The 19,537-nt window shown below is 41.8% G+C and overlaps 1 protein-coding gene and 1 long non-coding RNA gene across 2 annotated transcripts in view; one reads left to right on the forward strand and one right to left on the reverse strand.

The window, feature by feature from the left end:
* The window catches only part of LOC311108820 (ena/VASP-like protein), a gene marked incomplete at both ends in the record, with an annotated part of 30,673 nt that extends 17,490 nt beyond the window's left edge, over positions 1-13,183 (reverse strand). The window contains one exon of the mRNA XM_084151581.1: positions 13,074-13,183. Coding sequence (XP_084007707.1) covers positions 13,074-13,183 — 110 coding nt within the window. The remainder of the gene's footprint in view (positions 1-13,073) is intronic.
* LOC311108822 lies at positions 3,177-11,948 on the forward strand. Its single transcript, XR_014610554.1, has 2 exons — positions 3,177-6,985; positions 9,884-11,948. It is a non-coding gene; the product is annotated as an uncharacterized lncRNA (long non-coding RNA).
* Positions 13,184-19,537: the final 6,354 nt, after the last annotated feature.

Genomic DNA, 19,537 nt, shown 5'->3' on the forward strand with positions numbered 1-19,537 from the left:
GTACTGTGTCTGGATTACCTGTAGATGTACTAAAATCCCTCTAGCCTTCTAGCCAAGTGCTTAAAGGTGCTGGTTCTCACAATTGTACCGCACCAGGGTTTATGTATTAGAGGTGGCATTGTAAGGAATGCTAGTACTTAAGCAGTGGAAAATTAGAGGTGGTGGTTCTCTGTACTTCTACTGCAACCATTGCTCTAATCCCTGTATCTGTAACCTACTGTAGCCCTCACTGTAATTTACCATAGCTACATAGCCCTCCTGTCTTGGCTGTAACTTACCATAGCTACATAGCCCTCCTGCCTTGGCTGTAACTTAGTATAACTACATAGCCCTCCTGCCTTGGCTGTAACTTACTATAGCTACATAGCCCTCCTGTCTTGGCTGTAATTTACCCTAGCTACATAGCCCTCCTGCCTTGGCTGTAACTTACCATAGCTACATAGCCATCCTGCCTTGGCTGTAACTTACTATAGCTACATAGCCCTCCTGCCTTGGCTGTAACTTACTATAGCTACATAGCCCTCCTGCCTTGGCTGTAACTTACTATAGCTACATAGCCCTCCTGCCTTGGCTGTAACTTACTATAGCTACATAGCCCTCCTGTCTTGGCTGTAACTTACCATAGCTACATAGCCCTCCTGTCTTGGCTGTAATTTACCATAGCTACATAGCCCTCCTGCCTTGGCTGTAACTTACTATAGCTACATAGCCTCCTGTCTTGGCTGTAACTTACTATAGCTACATAGCCCTCCTGCCTTGGCTGTAACTTACTATAGCTACATAGCCCTCCTGCCTTGGCTGTAACTTACTATAGCTACATAGCCCTCCTGTCTTGGCTGTAACTTACCATAGCTACATAGCCCTCCTGTCTTGGCTGTAACTTACCATAGCTACATAGCCCTCCTGCCTTGGCTGTAACTTACCATAGCTACATAGCCATCCTGCCTTGGCTGTAACTTACTATAGCTACATAGCCATCCTGCCTTGGCTGTAACTTACTATAGCTACATAGCCATCCTGCCTTGGCTGTAACTTACTATAGCTACATAGCCATCCTGCCTTGGCTGTAACTTACTATAGCTACATAGCCCTCCTGCCTTGGCTGTAACTTACAATAGCTACATAGCCATCCTGCCTTGGCTGTAACTTACAATAGCTACATAGCCATCCTGCCTTGGCTGTAACTTACTATAGCTACATAGCCCTCCTGCCTTGGCTGTAACTTACAATAGCTACATAGCCATCCTGCCTTGGCTGTAACTTACAATAGCTACATAGCCATCCTGCCTTGGCTGTAACTTACTATAGCTACATAGCCATCCTGCCTTGGCTGTAACTTACTATAGCTACATAGCCCTCCTGCCTTGGCTGTAATTTACTGTAGCTACTAGCGGTGTGAATGTTTAAACGAATTTGTGATCCTTAGCATTAAGAAAAATCCCTAACTGAAAAACTATGTTTTTTCCCCCACATAATTAAAATCACAGTGCAGTTATCATAAAACATTATTTTCCATGTTATAGCCTAACTAGACTATATGGGGAAAGTTTAAATAAAACCAGCGAGGAAGAGGCTAACTTTAGGCTACTTTGGTGAATTTGCAAGACAATTACGACATTGCAAGATGCAGATTACCAAGACATATGGCCTGCTCGCACTGGCCCGCCTGCTCTTTCTCTTTGCTAATGACACAAGTGTGTGTTCAGTCTTCAGTCTGTTGTGTGTAGAATATCCTAGTTTGGCTATTCATGGGACCGGTCTTGCGAGCACGGGGTAGGCTACTCTTCGTTACTGAGAGGGTGGGGGTGTTTTTGTCTCATAATATGACATTACAGTAGGCTACCGGTTTCGCCTGAATCGATTACCCTTTTCAGATATAATGGTATGTGGCCCCTTGAAAGCGACTCGGCTGTAGCATGTTTGTTTGTCTGTTAGGGTAGACTACACTACGACGTTTTAAACGCCGACAAGAAACGTTCTCTGGAGACATGAATGGCATTTTACCTGTCTGTAAAGTAATGTCTTTTCTGAAGCGGGACTAACTTCCATCACTAGGAGACCAGAACTGTCCATCCTAGACTGCCAGCTGCCTGCGCGCAGACCACTCTTTCAAAAAAAAAAAGTATGTTCAATATCGCGACTTACCTAGACATTTAGTAGAAAGAAAGCGCATCTAGTTACCCTACCATAAAAAAAACTGCATAAACAACACAGCAGCACATCAATCAGCAACGTTTATTATTGTCAGGGAAACAATACAACATTCTATACCGGAGCAGAATTCTACTGTCTGAAAGGGTACAGAGGCTTCTGACGCTGCACTTTCTTTTATTGTCTACTGTAGTTGCGTTCTATGTCTGTAAAGAGTTGCGGTAGATATAAATTAATTGCCTGGCCCTAGCGGTCATACATACGTAATAGGACCATTGTTCTGCATTGTGAATTGACGTGGAATGTTATATATTTTTCCTTATAATTTTAATGGAAAACCGATCAAATAAAATGTCAGTTTAAACATTAAGAAAAATTTTCCATTTGTCACATCCCTAGTAGCTACATACCCTCCTGGCCTGGCTGTGTTAAAAGCTGCTTACCAGAGGAAAACTCAGTGAGTCTGTTAAAGCTGATCTAATCATCAGTTAGAGAGGAGAAATCTGACCAGTGATCACACACCAGATTACTACTGGGTGAAATCTGAAACCATGGATGGATGACACAATGATAAATGACTGATTACATTGATAAAGAGGAGGAATGTTTGGGTAGATGCAACAGCCAGACATAAACATGATAAAGATAGTGCCGAAGACAAAAGACACTGCACAAAATATTGAGCGTGTGTCTCAGAGCATTCTGCAACCACAACGACAATGTCAGGGAAGGATGCTCCAAGCGTTTACGAGGAGAGGAGGAGAGAAGGAAGATAGAAAGAGAAAGGAGAGGGCAGGCGGAAAGAACAAAGAGCCCTGGTCTCTGCAACAAACAAGCTAAAGCCACAACACACACACACACACACACACACACACACACATGGCTGTGGCTCTCAGAGACAAACACAACACAACAGCACCACTGTCATCACCCCAGCAGTCTTGGCAAGCTTCTTCACAAGCCATCAATGCCTCCTCCTCTCTTCTCTCCTCTCTTCTCTCCTCCTTCCTCATCCCCCTATCAGGACTATTAGGGATTTATTATTCTTCTAAACTGATAGGATGACTAACTTAGAAAGAATGCATTCTTGACTGGGCTAATGTAGGCTGTGACACCTGGCAAGGCTGTGATTGATGTGAAGAGAAGATAAGGATTGTGTCTTCAAATACAAGACTATAATGGTTCATTGTGATCTATGAGTCTTCCTTTGACATGGGAATGATGTCTAAGGGAGCTGGCTCTTCTCACTATGACAGGTTGTTATGATAATCTTGTGTCTGGCTGGAGTGTGTAACAAAGGGCGCAAAAAGAGATGAGACCAACCCCCTGCATCAACGGATTGGCTGAGATAGTTTAAACTGCTCAAATCTTTACTCTAATTGGCCAGCAGAGAAGTGGGAAACTTCCTCTGTCAGAGTATTTGGGTATTGTTTCTAGAGCAATGTGTTAGTTGTCTGGGATGTCCTGCGAGGCATGTCAGAGAGCCCGTATATACGAAACATCATATTTACCATTGAAGGTTTTTGCATTAATTAAAATAACTAGTATACCTTAGAAGTAGTGTTGACCTCTTTTGTTCCTGATACCAGATTTGAATTGACGCGACTTTGACAATTGGTGATACCCCGACGTGATCTGGTAGAAGGGACTTCGCTGGGTAAATGTCCGGCCCATTTGGTCAACTCTTTAATCGAACCGTGTGTTTCACAAACTGCCCGGGCTTCTACAAAGGTAAGCAGATACCTGTTGTTAAATAACCAAAGATCTGCAAATTGGCTTTATCCAAATTAATTTTGTGAAACACCTGTCTGATGTAAGTGAACTAAATTATGAAACTATTATGAGTAGACAAGCACAATATTGTGACATGCAAGCCTTTGGTAGATGTGATGTTAAAACATTGGTACCGTAGAGTATTGTTTCTCTGACACATATCCAGAAGAGATATGGCTAGGTTCTGAGAAAATACTGAAGTCTCCAGGCTAGGATCACCAGGGGTGAGAACTGGAGATACAGGGAATTATTGGCTAAGGGCGTTGGCTACTGACACATATCCATCAGAGATATGGCTAGGATCAGAGGAACGCTAAAAATTTTAGTTGAGTATTGTTTCTGAGACACATATCCAGAAGAGATATGGCTAGGTTCTGAGGAAAATACTGAAGTCTCCAGGCTAGGATCACCAGGGGTGAGAACTGGAGATACAGGGAAATATTGGCTAAGGGCGTTGGCTACTGACACATATCCATCAGAGATATGGCTAGGATTAGAGGAACGCCAAAAATTTTAGTTGAGTATTGTTTCTGAGACACATATCCAGAAGAGATATGGCTAGGTTCTGAGAAAAATACTGAAATCTCTGGAGCACAAATGGTGTAACTGTGAGATACAGGGATTAATTGATCAAAGTGTAACGTTGTGGCACATATCCACTGAAGATATGGCTAGGATCACAACGGCCACTTAAATTTTAGATAGTGTTACGCTACTGACACGTATCAAAATGCTAGATACGGATAGAGTCAGGGGGACACTGGGTGTTGTTGTATGCATGAGTGCGCGAATGATCACAGACGAAATAAAATAGTGAATAGGTGTTATTAAAAAATAATAAACCTGTATATTAAGACGTCTGTGGCTGTCCAAACGGTATAATTTGGGAATAACTGTTGGATTTGTGGTTGCTTAAACCATATAACCCGTTAAAAACAATTGGGAACATAAAGCTAAAGTGGTGAATTGTGTGATTGAACTAAATGTGAATCATATGTTGTGAGATATGAAATATCCCACATTTTCGTTTTTTATTTTAAATAGATTTAATTAATCAGATGCATAAAAAAAAATCGGTAGGTTTATTTCAGATGCACAAAAACATAGTGATACGCATGTAAAGTAGACATACTGAAATGAAATATGTGATGGAAGTCAAGATCGAAAAATAAGCTAATGCTGTCAAACATTTTCATGCAGAATGAAAAAAAAAAAAACATCAAGCCTGGATTTGTAACTTGTAAAGCCATTAGTTTACGCGTAATGGTTGTCCTTTAATTCTCTGCATGGTCCTAAAATGGTTGTGCTGCCAGTGCCAGGCCAATGTAATCAGTGTCAGATTGTTCTCTCAAGTGTCCTGAAAGACTCAGCAGGTAGCAGCCTAATGGATGCAAATCAACATGAGAGATTACTTCCTGTTATAATGCAAGATATCCACCAGCATAATATACAGTTGCTAGAGGCTTTGTTCCAGTTAGTCTTATATTTAGATACATCTCAAAATAAGGCTTTGGCTCCAGTAATTGTACTTTCTACTTAATGCTGTAGTGTTTTCTATAGTTTTATGCATGTACGATTTTTTAAAAATTTAATTTTGGTGTGTTTTTGTACAGACAGACCAAGCATATATTCTGAGTGAGACGTTATGTCTGCCTCAGCGAGAGCTACCCTTTGAAACAGGACCCAGGGTAGGGGATCAATCTTATCCAATTTGTAGGTCGCTCTGGATAAGAGCGTCTGCTAAATGATGTAAATGTAAATGTAAATGTAAAACGGTTGAATTGATATATTTGAAATATAACGTTTGGTGTTTGAAATAGCATAATACTGCTTTTGAATAGTTGTGTCGAAACAATTCGGTTTAGTATTTGATTTGAGGTTTGATGTTTGACATAGAATAATACTGGTTTTAGGTGCTTGGTTTGGGCTATTTGGTTTATTATTTGATTTAACGTTTGATGTTTGACCGTGCAAAATACTGGTTAAACAATTAGACCGAAATAATTCGGTTTATAAACGTGCACAAACTTTAACTAATTAGGTGGGAATTATTTGATTTAAATAAATGGACTGGAGTACTTTGAGTAACGGCGGAATATTAGAGGCGCGCTGGGACGAGAAGCAGCTCCTCACAGCTCCTCAAAAAGGTAGAGTTGCGAGGGGAGGGGCTGGAGAGAGCGAAAGTGTGGCTTTTGGAGCCATGAAAAGACTGGGAGATGGCTGGGAACGCATGTGGGTATCTGGCGAGAGAGTGTTCTAAATTTTATTTTATTATTATTCTAAACTTGCTCACCGAGCGTAGACGTGCGTTGGGTGAGAGAGTAGAGAATATTTACATGTGCGTTTTTGGTAATTTGGCAGACGCTCTTGTCTAGAGCGATTTATGGGAACAAATTGGGGTTGAGTGCCTTGCTCGAGGGCACATCGGCAGATTTTTCGCCTGGTCGGCTCTGGGATTGTAACCGGCGACCTCTCGGTTGTTGGCGCGGCGCTATTGGTTACTAAACTGCCAGCCGCCCCATATGAGTTTAAGATTGTGGCGTTGTTGGATAATATGATGGCGGAATAAACTGACCATAAGTAATGTTGTTTTAGACGTAATGTATAATATAGTACAAAGCAAATAGAGGGTTAAATTGAACTAATTATCATGGTAGAGCTAACGTAGTACAGTGAGGGAACTTCATTTTGTGTCAGAGGGTAAAATAAGAAATCATTGTAATATGCTATTGGTGGAAATCTATTTATCATTTCAAGGCATGGAGTAACAATCTGCATTTATGAGTGTAAATTACACGGCTGATGTGTTGATTGAATGGGTACGATGAGTATTTGGTTTGGTAATGTTGAATGGACTATTGGTAGCGAGCGTGTTTAGGGGTTAAATAGAAAAACTAACTTAAACAATAGGGAATCAAAAGGAGAGAGAGTTTTTTGCTGAGGTGAAAGCTACTGCGATTTTCATTTGGTGACGTCACTTGCTCTATGAACTGGAAGTAGTTACTTTGAGAGCATCGCAGATGGTGTGAAGTGACTGGCGTTGTCCCTGGTTCGAACACAGGTAGGGACAGTAGACAAAGCTTTCGCAATGGGGCTATATACCTGAAAGGTTGAATTAGATAGCTTAAATAGAAGTATTCTAGGAAAGTCTATGTAAATATGTTATAAGGTTACCATGCGCTCTCCCCGAAGGAGCAAGGGGAGGGTGAGAGACAGTATAGTTCAGATGATAAGAATGTCATTAAGCGTATGCTGACCAACGATAGCAAGTATTTGTTTTATTAATTAGGGCATAATCAGAGAGAACAGTTAAGTAAATTGAATAGCGAACTGAAATGGGTTAGCGGAAAAGTACAGAATAATTGGACGATTTTAGAACGATAATTTATTTTGGTTAGGATGCAAATATGCATTGGCTGTTGTGCTGGGGAATAGCGCCAGCCTGTGGTGGGTTATGGATTTGTTACATAAACTTATATTTTAAACTAAAAGTGATGGAATAGGCTACAATTGTAGCATAATCAGAAAAAATACACAATTTAATGTGAATTAGTTATTACAATTGTTGTTGATAGTTGTTACGGTTATTATCATTGATCCAGTAATGATATAAGGATAGTAGAGGAAGGCAGGGGATTTAATCTCATTTAGGGAAGTTATATTAGAAAGAAAATACCATTAAATGAGGGAACATTTGATGTAACTGTGATTATATTGGCTAAAAACTCAAATATGACATATACAGGGAGTACAGGAACAATAGAATAGAAGACAGGTTTTCCTAGGGGGTTGAATAAATAATTGATAAATGGATAATTTGAGATGAGATCACATGTAGCAGAGTTAGGGTAATCAATTAAATAATCATAGTATACTCGAGGAATTTTGAGTGGTTTAATGGATTAGTTAGGAGGAATTAGAATGATACAAATAATTATTGATGGGTTAAGACTGGGAATATCTATCATGTTTTGTGTGTACTACCATCTTTAGAATATAACTAGGAGAAAGAGATTAGCTCATCTCAGTTAGGCAGAATTTAGGTCATAAAAGTGAGCTATCAAATTGAGTGAGGCCTGGCTATTTGTGATTGTTGTTTTTTCAAATTGGGTTAAAATGGGTTCACAGAGCCAGAGGCTGTACAGAGAAAGGTGGAGCCCCCATGTTGTCCTAGTGAAAGAACATTCAGAGGAATGTTTATCACTAGGTAAATATATAAAACAAGGGAAGAACATTACTGACTGGCAGAATACACCGAATGGGGATCAGTATGGCCACTCCACTGGGAGATATAGAATAAAGTTAAATGGGAGAGCAAAAACCCAGCCCAGTGTCCATCTGGAGATAAGTTTTAACGGATGACAGGAAGAGATTTTCTTAACTCAGGAACAGGAGGGTGAGTTAGCAGCAATTCTGTTCAAATTATGGTCACAAGGACAACAGATGTAGGACTAATAAAGGGGGTAGCTCCAGTACAAGTGATTCCTCAATCCGATAATAGACCATACCAAAAATGATACTATGAAACCAGAAGCAATAAAAGGGATAACACCTACATTTGAGCATTTACTTAAGGGAGGGGTGATAATTCCTGGAGATGTGGTACAATGCAACTCTCCATTATTTCCTGTTAGAAAGGAGGCACCTAGCGCCGACTGGAGGATGGTCATGGACTTACAGTTAGTTTAATAGAAATATCATTCCCAGAGTTCCATGTGTATAAAATCCACATACATTGATGAACCAATTGAAACCAGATAACTCCTATTTTACAGTGATAGATTTAGCTAATGCTTTCTTTAGCATCCAAGTTCATCCGGATAGTTAGGGGTGGTTTGGCTTTACTTTTCAGGGAAGGAAATGGACTTAGGCTAGGATGCCTCAAGGCTACTCGGAAAGTCTTACAATCTTTGCCCAGGCTATAACTAATCATTTGGGAAAGTTTGAACCTAGGGAAGGAAACAAATGTTAGTTTATGTAGATTATATTCTATTGGCTAATCCCACTCAGGAGGGATGTAAGAGGGAGACAATCCAATTGTTAACCTTCCTGGAAGAACAGGGACACAAAGTGAGCAGAAAGAAACTTAAACTTTGGTAGATCGAGGTCATTTACCTAGGACACACTATAACACAGGAGGGGAGAATGTTAAACTCATCCAGGAAAACTGCTATATTTGGAGCGCCAAAACCGTTAAAACAAAAAACAAATGATGAGCTTATTGGTAATGATAAAGTGCTGTAAAGTTTGCGTACTCCATTATGTACTGCATACGGGTAAATTAAGTGATCTTATCTATGGGAAGGCAATGGTAGCCCATGGTAAAGTAATTTGGAACTCTAAGGAGGCATACATACATCAGGGATGTTATCCAAATGGTAGAGAATAACGAGGGATATGACATTGGTAGTGATTTAAAGATGATTAGGTTTTCTGGTGGGCTATTGGATATAACTGGGTTAATCATGAACATAGAGATTTTTATTCTTTGTTGCTAGACAGAAGACTTAGGTAACTTAAGAAATAGACTTGTCATGTCCAACAATTAGTCTTCAGGTCAAGCCCGGGAGAGCCTGGGTAGAACAGAGTTTGAACTAAACATAAGTGTTTTTATAAGATAAGAGATTGATTGATTGGATTACTAATTGATTCTGAACTGGATGAAAGTTGAATTTAGCTTCCATAAAAGACAAAGGAAGTGGGAGGAGCAATAAAGGAGCAAAAGATAATCTAAAAAATGAAAGGCATAGCAATAGGATGATAAATTACATAAGAAATGGTTTAGAAAGGTGGTAATATTGACACATGGGCGAATCATGTGTCAAAAAAGGGGGAGTGATAGGATTAAATAATATTGATAGAATTAAATAATAATACTTAAAAAGAAAAAACAACAATAGAAATTGAGAGCTGAACATGTATGTGTGAAGATAGTTTATTAACCACACCCGTATGTCAGAGGTTTTGTGCCCCACAGGTGAACTAAAGGAGAAGGTGACCCACTCTATCACACCAGGAGACTGGGTGTGGATCCAGTCCCTAAAAGAAGAAAAACTGGAAGCAGGCCTGTTGGGAAGGGCCCTATCAAGTCCTATTAGATCAATCTGGGTGCATGTCACACACTGCAAAAAGGTAAACCCAGTTACACCTGATGAACAAACACAGAGTTAGGAGAAAGATCCGATCACCACTATGGTCCGGGGGTTGCCTCCTTAACGAAGATTCCCTTACCCTGTCTGATCATCCCTGTGTGAGTTTGGTAGAAGGTAAAGTAATGGGTTGGCGTCTGACATGTTCTCAGGGCAAGGGTGGGGATTCACAGGTCTCCTGACGGTAGGTAGCTGTCTGATTGTGGGGGCCATATTCCTAACACACTCAAACCCTTCTGATCAGCCAAAAGTAGTAGTTAACCTAAAACAAGTTGATAAAATGATACCTGAGCATAGTCTATGAAGGCATAGGAGACAGCTAGACGTAGGGAAAGGGGAAGATTAGGGACTTTAGGGGAGGACATCACTATATGTGTGTCGCCGTGTACATCCTGGGACTATGTAGTTGCTCATATCGAGAGCGTGGGGGATATGTAAATCTCCATATACAGTTTGGGGACAGGTGTAGTGTTGTGAGGGTAGGGAATTACCAGAAATGGCAGTGCGACCCATAGAAGGGTAGGTACTGTCTGAATGTCTGAAGTACGCAAAAACAGGTTTATCCCCATGCAAACCACCTGGGAATGTGGTGAAAGAGTCTTGTAGTAACTTGAACTATCAGTATCCCCGATAACAAACTCATTCCGACCTAGGTTGCCTACGTTTGAAGTCTCAGGGGATTCTAATCGTTTTTCTAGGACTAGTAAGATAGGATACAGAGTAGGGCATCTTAGCTCTGCTCCTACACAGAGAATATCACAACTGAAAGAGAACATGACTAATCTCTCCTATTTGTTGCAGACAGAGGATTGTAGGACCCAAAACCAGGCCTGTGCTGACATCTGATGGTTGTGTGGTGATAACTGATTGTGAACTCAACTACATATGTAAACAATCAAACGTGTCAGAGACTGGTGAGTTGTCAAATAGAAAGTAAGACCTCCTCCCGGGATCCTTTGATGAAAGGATCCTGTGATGGGATAGGAGTACCTCGAGAGGTTACAGAACAATTCAAAGCTAGGAATCAGACCACAGTTGAGTTTGAATCAAGTATTTTTTGTTGGTCAACAATTAATAAAAACTTCGATTGGATAAATTATATTTACTATAACCAGCAAAGATGTATAAACCACACTTGTGATGCAATAAAGGGATTAGATGAGCAGAAAGCGGCAACTATCTTAATGACAAAGCAGAATAGAATAGCGTTAGATAGGCTTTTGGCTGAGAGGGGCGGAGTTTGTGTTCTGTTTGGATCTATGTGCTGTATTTTCATCCTCAAACAATATAGCACCGGATGGGTCAGTGACAAAAGAGCTTCAGGGGAGTAACTACACTGACGAACAAACTGGCTGAGAACTCTGATATTGATAGCTCCATAAACGGTTGGTTTGATAACATATTTGATAAATGGAAAACTATTGTTGTAACTATTCTGGGTGAAGTTATAGCTTCTATGGGTATACTTGTTCTTTGTGGATGTTGTCTTATTTCCTGTGTCTGAGGTTTGGTGAGAAAGGAGATGGAGAAGGTGATTTCCCACAGATGGTGAGATAAGGCCCAATCCTGGACTCCAACCTAGGAATGGAGGATATGACCTACCAGGCTTGGTGTAGTGACACTAGAGGGTGTCTAAAGGGGGCCAAAATATACTTCTCTGTTTGTGTTTTATGTTTTAATAGTCTTATGTTTTGTGTTCTATTAATCCTGTGTTTTATGCTTTATTAATCAAGTTAACCATGTGAATGTTTGTCTTTTCTTATGTGATGGTTTGAAGTTCCTTGGTGACTGGTAACAATTTGCAAGTGGGGTACAGATGGACTGAGGGTTTTATTTTTAGTATCATAATGGCCTATTAATAAAAGTGTGATTTTTTGTTTGTTTTGTATTATAATGAATGAAGATCTGTGTTTTCTTATTTTTGAATCACACCTTATGTGGTGTGAAAAGGGGGATTATTAGGGATTTATTATTCTTCTAAACTGATAGGATGACTAACTTAGAAAGAATGCATTCTTGACTGGGCTAATGTAGGCTGTGACACCTGGCAAGGCTGTGATTGATGTGAAGAGAAGATAAGGATTGTGTCTTCAAATACAAGACTATAATGGTTCATTGTGATCTATGAGTCTTCCTTTGACATGGGAATGATGTCTAAGGGAGCTGGCTCTTCTCACTATGACAGGTTGTTATGATAATCTTGTGTCTGGCTGGAGTGTGTAACAAAGGGCGCAAAAAGAGATGAGACCAACCCCCTGCATCAACGGATTGGCTGAGATAGTTTAAACTGCTCAAATCTTTACTCTAATTGGCCAGCAGAGAAGTGGGAAACTTCCTCTGTCAGAGTATTTGGGTATTGTTTCTAGAGCAATGTGTTAGTTGTCTGGGATGTCCTGCGAGGCATGTCAGAGAGCCCGTATATACGAAACATCATATTTACCATTGAAGGTTTTTGCATTAATTAAAATAACTAGTATACCTTAGAAGTAGTGTTGACCTCTTTTGTTCCTGATACCAGATTTGAATTGACGCGACTTTGACAGGACCTAGACATTGACTGCACAGCTAACACATTAACATTCTACGCCAGCCACTCTGCAAAGACAACCATTCACAGCTGGCACATAGAAACACAATGTATGGAACATGAATTCTGTACATTGCATTTCTATTTATACATCTGTACATCTATTTGCAATCCCATCAAGGACCCTGCTCTCTAATAGACACAGGGCTTGACTATTGGTAGCTGGGAATAAAACGCAGCAAATCTCTACTTCACAGGGAATATGATTATGAATGATGTCATTTGAGATGCAGCCAATAGTCAAGTAGATACCGGCTTGACTGTGCTACGCTGTTCTGTCACTATTGCACATTAGCTGTGCTTCTCACTACTGCACATTGCATTACAGTATTAGAGTCTCCCCAGTGGTAACCTATCCAGCCCAGTGTAGCGCAGTGTCACAGTAACCTACCCAGTGGTACCCAGTAGCCTACCTGACTTTAAACTCCTGCGCAGTGACCTGGACCTGGGCTCCAGCAGACACAGCCTCAGTACAGTAGATCTGAGGGAAGTAGAACCGGTGGGACTGCAGGTTTATATCCATGGTGCTAGCTACCGCACATCAGACGCACAGCACAACCCCGCTACAGGAAAGATGAAAGGATTTCTCTTGTTTCTCTTTTTCTTTCCTTTCCCCTGGTCTGTCCGTCCTGGCTGTGGCGTGAGTTAACGATAGAGGTCAAAGGTTAGCGATGGCATCCCAGTAATTCCCTCTCTCCGTCTCCGTACCCAATGGGGTTGCCGTGGATTCACAGTCACAGCAATAGAGAGTTACAGCCGGGCATCCCCCTCTCCTCCTCTCTGCAAAATACACAATCCCTCCTTTCCTCTAATCTCTTCGCTTGATCACCTCTGCTGGCTCCTCACAGACACACTAACCTATTTCCCCAGTAGCAACACAGCAATTTACAGTCACGATATATGGAACAGGAAAATAAATAAATATACAAATAAAAGAACAAAGACGCTTCCAATGTCAACGCCTTGAGGAAAGAAAAGGACGCAAATAAAACAACTAATTTGGGTCCTTTTTCACCAATGCATCGTTTGCCGCAGCAGGGATATTTTAGATGAGGTGGGTGAGAAAAAAAGGAGAGAAAATGAAAGAGAAAGAGAGAAAAAAGGGAATAAATGAAAAATGCTAGAGCAGCCCTCAGAGTCTGAGAGCACTGAATGAGAGATGAGGTGAGAGCCCTTTGGGTTTTTTGCCGGTCGAGTGAGTGAGCGAGAGAGCGAGAGAAGGAGAGAGAGAAAGAGAGCAGTAGAGCAAGAAAGGGAGGGGTAGAGTGAAAGAGAGCGATAAGAGTGGTAGAGCGATAGAGATAGATAGAGAGAGAGAGAGAGAGAGAGAGAGAGAGAGATTCACGGTGCTGTGAGGCGTTGCCTTCACACTGCCTCTCCTCTGTGTGTCTCACTGGATTACAGCCTCCACTTCCATCCCTCCATCCCTCCCCTCCTCCCTCTCCCCCCCCCCCCCCCCCCCCCCCTCCCAGCTGTGATATGAGCAGTGGGCCGCCAGCACCCGAGGCTGCTGGTCCTCTCCTCCCCCTCCTCACATCCCGCTCTCCTCTCCTCTTTCAGCGCTCTGATTGGATGGAGCCAGGGATGCGTAAGCCCGCACTGAGCGAGGGATGAGGAGAGAGCAGAGTAGAGGAGGAGCGATGGTTGTTAATTCATCCGATGGCTCCCGTCTTTCTCGCGTCTAATTCGAGGTGGCATGCCAGGGTGGGGTGGAGCTACAATACGGCTGTCTCTCTCTCACACACACACACACACACACACACACACACACACACACACACACACACACACACACACACACACACACACACACACACATGCGCGCACACACACACACACACACACACACAGTGCATACATAGAGAAGCACACACCGGTGGGTAAATGGAGATACCAACGCATCTCTCGTTCAAATAAATAGATATGAAAGTACTTAGAGTACTGTATGGAACCTCCCATTGCCACATTGCCACCACAAATGCTCAACAAATTAAGCATAGCCAGTTCAGAAGGGAAACCCGAATGTGGCTGATTGCATCAGCTGACATTGCACTAATTAGATTCACCCTATAATTACATGCTGTCTATTTAGTCAACCAGTTCTACACATGCTTCCTCAATGCTGGATGTCACGTGCTCGCATGCGCTGGTGTCTCTTGCTGCCGTGTTGCTATAACTACAGTGGGGAAAAAAAGTATTTAGTCAGCCACCAATTGTGCAAGTTCTCCCACTTAAAAAGATGAGAGAGGCCTGTAATTTTCATCATAGGTACACGTTAACTATGAGAGACAAATTGAGAAAAATTTTCTCCAGAAAATCACATTGTAGGATTTTTAATGAATTTATTTGCAAATTATGGTGGAAAATAAGTATTTGGTCACCTACAAACAAGCAAGATTTCTGGCTCTCACAGACCTGTAACTTCTTCTTTAAGAGGCTCCTCTGTCCTCCACTCGTTACCTGTATTAATGGAACCTGTTTGAACTTGTTATCAGTATAAAAGACACCTGTCCACAACCTCAAACAGTCACACTCCAAACTCCACTATGGCCAAGACCAAAGAGCTGTCAAAGGACACCAGAAACAAAATTGTAGACCTGCAACAGGCTGGGAAGACTGAATCTGCAATAGGTAAGCAGCTTGGTTTGAAGAAATCAACTGTGGGAGCAATTATTGGGAAATGGAAGACATACAAGACCACTGATAATCTCCCTCGATCTGGGGCTCCACGCAAGATCTCACCCCGTGGGGTCAAAATGATCACAAGAATGGTGAGCAAAAATCCCAGAACCACACGGGGGGACCTAGTGAATGACCTGCAGAGAGCTGGGACCAAAGTAACAAAGCCTACCATCAGTAACACACTACGCCGCCAGGGACTCAAATCCTGCAGTGCCAGACGTGTCCCCCTGCTTAAGCCAGTACATGTCCAGGCCTGTCTGAAGTTTGCTAGAGTGCATTTGGATGATCCAGAAGAGGATTGGGAGAATGTCATATGGTCAGATGAAACCAAAATAGAACTTTTTGGTAAAAACTCAACTCGTCGTGTTTGGAGGACAAAGAATGCTGAGTTGCATCCAAAGAACACCATACCTACTGTGAAGCATGGGGGTGGAAACATCATGCTTTGGGGCTGTTTTTCTGCAAAGGGACCAGGACGACTGATCCGTGTAAAGGAAAGAATGAATGGGGCCATGTATTGTTAATTTTGAGTGAAAACCTCCTTCCATCAGCAAGGGCATTGAAGATGAAACGTGGCTGGGTCTTTCAGCATGACAATGATCCCAAACACACCGCCCGGGCAACGAAGGAGTGGCTTCGTAAGAAGCATTTCAAGGTCCTGGAGTGGCCTAGCCAGTCTCCAGATCTCAACCCCATAGAAAATCTTTGGAGGGAGTTGAAAGTCCTTGTTGCCCAGCAACAGCCCCAAAACATCACTGCTCTAGAGGAGATCTGCATGGAGGAATGGGCCAAAATACCAGCAACAGTGTGTGAAAACCTTGTGAAGACTTACAGAAAACGTTTGACCTGTGTCATTGCCAACAAAAGGTATATAACAAAGTATTGAGAAACTTTTGTTATTGACCAAATACTTATTTTCCACCATAATTTGCAAATAAATTCATTAAAAATCCTATAATGTGATTTTCTGGATTTTTTTTTCCTCATTTGTCTGTCATAGTTGACGTGTACCTATGATGAAAATTACAGGCCTCTCTCATCTTTTTAAGTGGGAGAACTTGCACAATTGGTGGCTGACTAAATACTTTTTTTCCCCACTGTAGCTGTTACACTCTGTGCTAGCTGTTTCTGATATCCCACCACCACCTGTCTGGGTTCTGTGTTTCTTCCTTCAGGGGATTTGGTATAGCATATCGCGCTCACTGACTGTAGTTATATTATCATCTTCATATGACGCTTGGCTCTGGCAGTGAGCTACCCTGACGGAGCAGAACCCTAATGCCAAACCATTGTTAGACATGCACGTGGTGAACATACTGCATTTTTCTAAGACACACCCATTTTATCATGTCCACTGCATAAGTGCACATGTCCATTTTGGTTGGAAGAAGAATCTACGTTAAAGCCTGCGGTAAAACCACTGATCAGTTTTATAAATAAGTATACATTAGATTATATATCTGATATTACTGGAGAGCTCTATAATCTCATCTGCTGCTCTAATATCAAACCATCACACTACAATCCTAGGATGGGTGGCTGCATCTCTACATTCACCACTGGACTCTTTAAAAACAGAGAAAAACATAGAATGAATGAATGATATTCCTATGGAGACAGATTCCTTTTTACAGTATTAGTAGCAGAGTAGCACTCGTCTAATTATAATCACATCTGTCATGGACCATTTGATTATTATTGGTGGTTGATGTGATTGAGGCTTTAAAGCGGAGTACAATACAGTACAGTATAGTACGTGAACAGTAGGAAGGTTTCTTATCACAAGAAGCAGTTGATTCTTATCAGTATCCTGTGATACAGTATATTTAACTCAGATAGTGACTATTGGAATGGAATCATTGGCTACCAGTCGTTATGTGCCTGTAGAGGGACCGTGACTGAGTCTGTCGTTGTGTCTGTGCTCTGAAGAGAAGCTCAGGTCAATAAAACAGAGAGGCTGCCCCCTCACCAAACTGCCCCCCTTGACAATAGAAGGCTCCTGTAATAAATGTCTTTGTCTCAATTCACACACACATTCCGACACAGTACAGAAGAAATACAGGATTTAAACCACATTGGTCCAAGATGAGCCAATCCAATCCCTCTGTCAGTCTGCCATCTGTTCTCTATCTTTATTGAGCTAGTAGCAGTAAAACTTTTCAACTAGGGCTTAGCGATAAACAGTATCATGAATATCGGTATACTGGTATGGAACCACATACTGGTACGGATTTTTACAATATCGTCTATAATGATATGTTGTTACAGTGCTAAATTAAATGAAAAGTTCTATAAATTGGACTATTTCACAAGAACTTTCATTATTCAGAAACATAAAATACCGTCAAATACGGCCATACCGTCAAAAATGAGAAAAATATTGTGATATGATATCACCCAGCCCTAATTTTAACCATACTGGTCTTTGTCAGGTAGAGTCTTCATCAAAGCTGAGCAGACAACTTCTCTGTCCAGTCTCTGCCATCTCTGTCTTTATTGAGCTAGTAGTAATGCAACAACATTTCAACCAAGCTGAGCGCTGAGCAGACAGTGTGCCATCCTAACCTTTTATCAGCGGGGAGTCTGTGCCCAATCAGAACCTAGTGATCTGTGACTGCTGACACAATGAACTCTACGTGAGGGCATTATCTAGTCTTTATTGACCATGGTGTGTGTGTGTGTGTGTGTGTGTGTGTGTGTGTGTGTGTGTGTCTGTCTCACAGACACCCATAGGGCAGCAAGTGTCTCTGTGAGTAATGAGAGAAATAGAGAAAAAAACAGGTAGGCCTAAAGGGACACAGATGGAGAAGGGGGGAGGATTTGAGAGAGAAAAAAAGGCATGTAGACAAATACTGAGAAAAAGAAAAAGAAACAGGGACAGAGATATATATATATATATTTATAGAGAGAGAGGGAGGGAGATATATATATATAGATAGAGAGAGAGAGTGAGATAGAGAGAGAGAGAAAGAGAGAGAGAGATAGAGAGGGAACAAATAAACTACCATACTTGCATACTGGGCCCCTCCCCCCACCTCTCGCTCTCTCTCTCTCTCTCTGTCAGGTTAGTGGTTGACTGCAGATTGCATTCTAATCCTTAAAAAGACACACCTCCATTTGTGTGTGTGTGTGTGTGTGTGTGTGTGTGTCTGTGCACGCTAGAGTGCTACTGTAACAGCCAGACAATTCACATACTGCAGGGGAGATGGCGTTCTTTTTTTTATATATATATATTTTTTCAAATATTTTTACTGTTTTCTTTTGTTCCCCACTCTATAGTCAACCAATTCAACCAATTCATAAATATGACACTTTACAAAACCAGTTCATACATACTTATAGATCATCATATAATGTCATTTTACATTTTAGCAGACGCTCTTATCCAGAGCGACTTACAAGAGCAATTAGGGTTAAGTGCCTTGCTCAAGGGCACATTGACAGATTTTTCACCTAGTCGGCTCGGGGATTAGAACCAGCGACCTTTCGGTTACTGGCACAACGGTCTTAACCACTAAGCTACCTGCCCCCGTGTTATGATGGGGGAGATGGCCTTCTGTCCGACACAGGGAGGGAAGTGCACACGCGTGTGTGTATGTGTGTACTGGCAGCTGTCCCTAAGCTGATCCTTGATCAGGTTTAACGGCGCTCTCCAAGGTCAGAGACCCGGCGAGCCGTGGGATTGGGCAGGAGTGACAGCTGCAGCAGCCAATCAGATCCATCGCCTCTGCTGCCAATCAACACCCTGCCACAGCTGATTTGTCAAGAGCTCTCACAGGGGGGAGGGGCAACGTCAGGTTTAGAGTAGAATCCCCTGCACTGACAGAAACCTCCTATCTGCTTCATTCATCACTCCTGTATTAATGGCCTTGTTCAACACTCGCAAGGCTAGCTACGCTTTATTAGTGTCACGCACACAGTACTATGTAACGCCCCACATGTAGAAGTATGTAGCGAGTCACACTCCCTGTCATACAAACAAGTATACACGTGCATGCAAACACACATACACACACACACACACACACACACACACACACACACACACACACACACACACACACACACACACACACACACACACACACACACACACACACACACACAGAGACTGTCACTGCTGTGAATGACTCACACACACTCATTCAACCCTTCTGTCACTGTCAGTCGTAATCAAGACAGTCATCACAGGCGC

Source organism: Coregonus lavaretus (assembly GCF_964263955.1).
Source record: "Coregonus lavaretus genome assembly, chromosome: 33".
NCBI lineage: Eukaryota > Metazoa > Chordata > Actinopteri > Salmoniformes > Salmonidae > Coregonus > Coregonus lavaretus.